The sequence below is a fragment of the Carettochelys insculpta genome, chromosome 27 (assembly GCF_033958435.1).
Source record: "Carettochelys insculpta isolate YL-2023 chromosome 27, ASM3395843v1, whole genome shotgun sequence".
Taxonomy (NCBI): Eukaryota; Metazoa; Chordata; order Testudines; family Carettochelyidae; genus Carettochelys; species Carettochelys insculpta.
Window position 1 is genome coordinate 17,065,708 of NC_134163.1, and position 7,392 is coordinate 17,073,099.

The 7,392-nt window shown below is 36.1% G+C and overlaps 1 protein-coding gene across 4 annotated transcripts in view; it reads left to right on the forward strand.

Annotated features, from left to right (window-relative positions):
- Positions 1-1,612, forward strand: part of EPS15L1 (epidermal growth factor receptor pathway substrate 15 like 1) — a 94,710-nt gene extending 93,098 nt beyond the window's left edge. For all 4 annotated transcript variants that reach the window (XM_074977988.1, XM_074977989.1, XM_074977992.1 and 1 more), the window contains one exon: positions 842-1,612. In XM_074977988.1, the coding sequence (XP_074834089.1) occupies positions 842-988 (147 nt within the window). In that variant the 3' untranslated portion in view covers positions 989-1,612. The remainder of the gene's footprint in view (positions 1-841) is intronic.
- The last annotated feature ends 5,780 nt before the right edge of the window (positions 1,613-7,392 follow it).

The following is a 7,392-nucleotide window of genomic DNA, read 5'->3' on the forward strand; positions in this document are numbered from 1 at the left end:
GGGAAAATAGCATTGCTCAGATTTTATACAAAATCCAATGCAATTGGTTTTTAATGTCCACATTTTATGCTAATATGTGAAACTGTGTAATAATAGCAATAATTAATATTGGAATAATTTTACAGATTGCTTCCATGTACTGAAATAATTAGGTAATAATTAAAAAGATTAATGTTCAAATGTATTTTGTTTCTGTAATGTTTGTTACTAAATTCATTTGGATTCTGTTATATTGCTTGCCACTCTACTGCTGAAAAACTCTGCATTTATTTTATAGACAATTGCAAAAGCAGAATTTTACTTTTGATCGGATGGTGAAACTTCCCACAAATCTGCAGTCTCCAGGTTCATTGTTAACATTTACAGAAACTATTACAGGAAACAGTTCACATTGTAGTGGCATATCAAAACTGCTTCCAGTTTTGGTCATCTTGAAGCTAATATAATTATACATCTTTAGTGTGGATGTAGGCAGTTATTTCCCCAAACTCTTCCAGGTAATTTTGCCCGTAGAGGTAGAGATTCTCTTTATCCCCACATCTTCTGGCCACTTTCTTGTATACATTTGGGACCTGGATGCAAACAGGACAACGTCAACCTGAAAAGTTTGTGCCATGGGTGGGAGGAAAAGGCATTAAATGAAAAGATCAGTGAATGGAGTAGGGAAACCAGCTGGTTTATTTCTGGTTTCAACCAATGAATGATAGCTTTATATGTCTTTTTACTTGATTAATGCACATTTCTTATTGATTTAGATGTCCTGCGTGTGGCATACTATTTCTGCTGTCTTAGCATATATTTCTGATATTTATTAAATAAATTTCCATTTTTATTTTTTTAGTTTGGAAATGAGGAGCAGCAACTGGCTTGGGCAAAGCGTGAGAGTGAGAAAGCTGAGCAGGAGAGGCTGGCTCGGCTGCGAAGACAAGAACAGGAAGACCTTGAATTGGCTATTGCACTCAGTAAGGCTGATATGCCAAACTCTTAAATACAGCTCTTTGGGCGCCACCCTATCCGAACCCTTTAAAAAGGTTTTGTAAAATTCTTGATTTTTGTTGTGAAGTAATTGTAGTGAAAGCATAACAAGACTGGCTTGTTTATATCAAACTGGGTTCTCCATGGCTTTTCAAGTACATAATGCACAGGAAACATACTGTAAAAATTGTATTATACTTCCTAGAAAAAAGTTACTGCTTGTAAGAAATTTAATGTATGACCCTAAGGTACTGAAAGCAAAGTTTCTTTATAATGCAGACAGTGTTGCATATAGTAAGCTGCAATGTGCAAATCTGGCTTTTATTACCTGAATTCTCTTGTCATTGTTTTAAAACTGCAGAATGAATAATAAAATTATAGAAAATGACAATTTGAAAAAAATTAAAATTATCACTTAGGTTTCAGTTCTTTTTGTTACATTTAATTATTCAGAGTAGGCCACTGACCATAAAACCACCTAGCCCAAAGATTTAGGGTAAATTCTTTCTTAAATGTTTCCTTTTTATCATTGAGATGTCCTCTCTTTGAAAGAAATTCTGATTATAAATTGGACACCTAGGGCTTATCTGCATTTGCCCCCAACTTCAAAGGGGGCATGTTAATCAGGGCAGTGGGAGATTACTGATGAAGGGCTGCGGTGAATACGCAGCACTTCATTCGGCTAATTCTCCCCCACGGCAACTTCGAAGAATCAAACTTCGAAGTGCCAGCACATGTGTAGCCACATGCACTTTGAAGTGCCTGCGCTGCTTCGAAGTGCCTTTACTCCTCAAAATTTTGTGGAGTAAAGGCACTTCAAAGTAGCGTGGACACTTCGAAGTGCCTGAGGCTACATGCATGTCGGCACTTCGAAGCTGTCACGGGGGAGAATTACCCTAATGAAGTGCCGTGTATTCACTGTAGGACTTCATTAGTAATCTCCCTTTGCCCTGAATAACATGCCCCCTTTGAAGTTGGGGTCAAGTGTAGACCCAGCCCTACTGACACAATTCATGTAGAGTCAGTCATATTTTAAACTCAGCCCATGACAATTAGTAGCTTTTTCTTATTTAAACATGATTATTTGCATAAGAGTTTTAATATTTGTACATGGTGGTATTAAAGGAGTGATCTGGATATAGTAAATTAGACAAATGATGACTCCATTCTAAAGCATGAAGTGGAACTATTTTAATTCCATGAACAAGCCTGAAGACAGGATTGATCACGTTTGAGGCTTTTTTTTTACATAATGATAAACAATTTCACAATTTTTAAATTATATTTTTTAATTGTAATCTTCCTTGCAACCCTATTTTCCCTTCTTTTGCTCCAACAGGCAGAATGTAGGGCTATTATTTGTATTGTCCAGTTGACTATGTTACAATCTCTACCTCAGAAGTGCTTAAGTGTATGGTTTTAGTTTTAAATGTTATGATTAATCTTACTGCCCTTTGCTTAAAGTTGAACAATTGTTGCCTAGAATAGAAAGTTCTTCACTTTAAACTAGCCCATGTTCATACAGATTTTGTTTGCCAGATAGCTAGAATAAAAGGATATTCATGCAAAATCACAACAGCATTTGTAGAGCAAGTTAGGCTATTTTAAGCCAATCTACTTATAGTACTAATTTGGCCAGTATCTCCCACTTCTTTAGAGCCTTCCAGAATTCATTGGGGATGTTATGTATTTTATAGAGGTAATGCAACATGTATTTTGCTTGTCACCGCTATAAAATGGGTATTTTTTGCTGTGAATTATTCATTTACAGAAACTGCCTTTTCTGATGAATTAAGGAATCTTAGCACTTCAGTTTGTATACTGGTTTTGCTTGTAAATAGAATGGGCATCTAGGGCCAAATTTTCAAATATTCTTTGTGATACCTGTATTTGCATTCCAAATTCTGTATATGTGCACGTTGCTTAGTTAACATTCTGAATGTCCGAAAGTATGTAAAACATTCTCTGGAGATAGCATGGTATTTCTTCATCTTTATGCGTTTTTATGTTTTTATTTTTCCATTTACAATGGTGTTAGTGCCTGTTATTTTACAGTCAAAACAATCTCTACATTCTAATGGCCTCATTCTGGTGCTTTCCTTATACAAATATAAGAATCCCAATAGGGATTATTTTGTATGATGACTAGTTTTCAGACCTAGAAATGTAATTAAACACTGGTTGTCGCGGGACAACACAGCATTTGCTTTGAAAACTGACTCTATATCAAGAACATCCATTTTAAGCTCTTTGGACAGAATATATTTGACAAAACTGAAGCCCCATCATCTCAGAGGACATTCTGTGGAGTTGCTGGTCCCTGAATGTGTGTTTAATGTTATTACAAATGCTGTGGGCTTTTAAATTTGTATCATGAGAGGAGAAGATACCCCTAATTATTAACTAAACATGTGCTTGTATTGTCCACATTTGATGCAACAGGCTGCCATGAACATTTTAGGAAATAATCTTGCCATAGGTGCAGTACTGTGTGATTTATGTGGTCTTTCCAGCCATAACTGTTTTTCTGTAAAGTATATTATGGAGAGAATACGAACTTGTCTGCATGGTAGTATAATGCACTCTGGGGCTGTGTTTACATGAGAGGCTTTTCCCGTCAAAACTGGGGTTTTGTTGGGAAAAATGGTGGAGCATCTACACACAAAATGCGCTTCGCCAACAGTTTGTAAGGAAAACCTGGAACATCTGCTGGCAGCATTATACCTCTCCCCATTCAACTATAATGCCTCTCTCGGTAGTAATCTGTTGACAAAACACCCGTGTAGACGTTCCAGGGCCGTTTTCTAGACAGACAGGGCTTCTGGTTCACTGTGCAGCCCTGTTTTCAGAGTTTCCAATCAGTCATTCTGTTGAAAGTGCTGGGCAGTCTGCCTGCTCTCTGTCGACAGAGCGGATTGCTCTTTTGATCTGCTTTTATGTGCAGATGCAATCTGTCAACAGAAGTTTTGCCTGGAAATCCCTTCCAACAGTTACTTCTGTCAACAGAGGCTTCTTGTGTAGATGTAGCCTGTATGTGTGTAAATTTCTAAATCACACTAAGGCATCATGCAGTATTTGGTCCATGTAGACCCCTAATGTAAATTAACACAGTACTGGTTCAAAATGCATAATGGTGGAACATTGATGTAATGCTTTTTGAACCGGTGCTGTAGTAGCCAGATATACAAGGACCAGTTAGTATGCTTCACATTAGCATGCTTTAGAAATCACACCTCCACAGAGATCATTACTTGTGTGGGCAAGCTTTGATTTCTGAATTTTCAGAGCATTTTTTTTCCTGTTGTTCATGATACACCAAACTCCTGAGAGCAAATCAGATTTACTTGTAGCCAACATTAATGCAAAGTTTTTGCCTTTTCTCTGCCCACCTACAGTCAGTTTGCTTTGGAGAAATAGTTGACCCTTGTTCTTTGATTGAGGTGCTGTTGTACTTTTGTTGTTGTATTTAGTCTGTTTTTTTTTCTGTTGTGTGCATGGATATTTTGCATGTGTCTTGGTATCGCTTATACATCTCTCTCTTCCAAATGGACAAAAATAGGCTATTGGGATACAGGGTGAAATTAAACAACCTGTATAGATGCATATAAAGCTTTTACTTTTTTTCATTTTCAGTAACTTGGTAGGATTTTTCATTCCTCATGCAGCTGACAAATCTCACAAGCTGTTTCAAAGTAACTGCAATACCTGTGCTCCCTTGTGAAGTATAGTGTAACCACGGTTCATTCTTCTGATTTTTGCAGTGGCATTAGGACACTGCTTTTCTCCCTTTACGATTTTACTCCTATTGTGAATACTGCTTCTTTAGTAATTTCCTCTTTCATCTCTTCTCCAATGTACTGTTTCAACTGCACTCACCTCTAACTTCAGGGTCAAGCCACCTTCTGCAAGTTGGTAGTGCCATTCCATTACCTTTCATTACAAGTTGCACTTTCTTCCCCCACAGCCCAGGATATATAACTGTCACTTCTGGAATACACTGGGCCAGAGGAATAAAAGTTAAAAGATGACATTCAGCCATTGGTGTTTATGTGGAAAGGGGGCCAGGAGAGTGACTGATATAATTTGTTCTCTTCTTCTCAAATTAAACAGTATCTTTCAGACAATTTATAAAGGAATTATACTTTTGGATCATCATGCATAAATAGGCCTGTGAATAATCTAAAGAGCCTGATTTCTCAGAAGGTTAATGTGCCATAGATACATTTTCAGCCACTTTATCATATCTCTGAAATCTTCTTTATAATTGTTATTTTTGATATGCAATGAGATATTATCTCACCCACCTTGTTTCTCTTAGTGCTATGATGATTCATTTTTTGGACGCAGTATGGGGTCAGAAAAGTGAATTGATTTAATACAGACATTTAGTATTATAATGAAGTGTAAACTTTGTCCTATGTGAGGCGTAGCCTTGTGCCACCAAATATTGAGAATGAGCCAGTTCTAAAAGGTCAAGCAAATGAATTAATCAGGAATACAAGAAAATATGAAGTTAATCCATTTACAGTTGCAAACATGCTGTAACCCTAAGCTGTTCAAAGATGGTTTTAATTTGGAAAGAAAAGGGATACATTTTACCAGGCTGAAGTCTAGGAAACTGTCCTTTAGATTTTTTTTTCCTAGTAATATCTAATAATTTCTTTTTGTAGAAAACAGTCTTCATTCTTCCCTAACCTTGGAGACTTTATTTTTTTTTAAAAATTGCTCTTCTTTTTCTCCTAAAACAAAAAACTAAGAACACAGTAATCTTCCCTTCTTCCAACAATCATTGAAATCATAACCAAAAGCAGATTCACTTCAGTTTGGGCAGATCAGCATGTGCACACAAAAATAAGGTACATTTGTGTGTAAATACCCAATAAATTATGTAACAAAGTGTGTATACAGTCACAAACTATATATAGTGTATAATTGTGCTTTATAAAGTGTATAGGCAATAAATATATAGTATATTACTATATATATATTCTAGATATAAAAATGTGTATATATGTCTATATGCATATGTGCTTTTTCTGTATGTGGTTGGAATTTCAAAGTCATGGAAAAGTAAAAATAAACTTGCCTCTTCCGGTCATTTAGTTCAGTAATACCGTTATTGACATGACAAGCTCTGTGAGTGTTCCCAGATGTCAGAGACACCTGAGGATTTTGTCTGTCAAAGATGAGGACAATCTGATATAGGTGTAGTATTTGACATTTGTGGTTGGGATATTATAACCTGTGTCCGCTTGTATGTGATGTCCACCACCAGTCTCCTCATGTGTTAGTGTTGGGAGGTATCTCATTCCCTTTTCTCAGCATTAGACAAAGCTTTACCTCCTAGTTTTTTGTTGAATATTTTATTGATGAATTGAAGAATCCTTTATACATCTTCATATTTGGACATTATGTAGAAATTTGGCTGAAGGTGCCTTTTTCTCAGTCTTGTGTCTGTCATTTTATTTGCACGCTCTTCTCTAGGTTGGAACTATCTTTTGCTTGTTTCTCAGTCACGACCCAAATTTTTGCCTTAGGAGAAGTGACTATGCAGTGCATTTTGTCTTTCATAAAACAACGAAGATGATTCTGTTTTCTACAGGGAGAAATCATTAGACTACAGTAAGTGACACAGTAACAAAAATTGCTAGATTTCTATGGTAGCATGCATGTGTTTAGTACACATCTGAATTTGTAAAGTTTAGTCACTCTTGGGAAGATTTTTATCTAATTGAAAGCAGGCTTTTACAAAATATTCTTGTTGGAGGAACTGCCAACCATTCTATCATAGTAACAGATAATACAATGGGATGTACTGATACTTCTGTGCTGTTGTTATCTGAGACTTCATAGGAGCAGCAAAGTTTTCCTTATGGAACCCGTGACCTGATTATTTTTAAGTGGGGAAAGTCATCAGTTTGTAAGTTTTTCTATATTATACAGTGGGTTCCTAAATATAAGGAAGTTCCAAGCTGTAACTGTTCAAGTATGGAATTTTTTTCTTATGGCGTATGTAAAATCCTATTATTAGGCACGCCATAGAAATCACCTTGTCATCACTTCAGCTTTGCTATAAGACAGTGCATTTTTTTTTGCAGTTCTTCTTGTAATCCTTTTGGGGTTCACCATTTAATTTTTGTAATACATCTCCGTATTTGTCTTGATGATTCAGCGCATGCCAAATTTTGGTCTAAGGAATCATTTACCCCATGTGTAAGGATCATTCCTATTTTCCACTTGTCTTTATTGCAGAGTCTCAGAAAAACAGAAAATGCATTTCTTTTCAATTCCAAACTTCCAAAATGAGTTCTGCTAATAGATTGTTTAATTATAGGTACATTGACCTGTCCCAGATGCAATTATATTACCAAATAGTAATAGTTAAATAGTTAACATACTTTCTGCACACCTCCCATT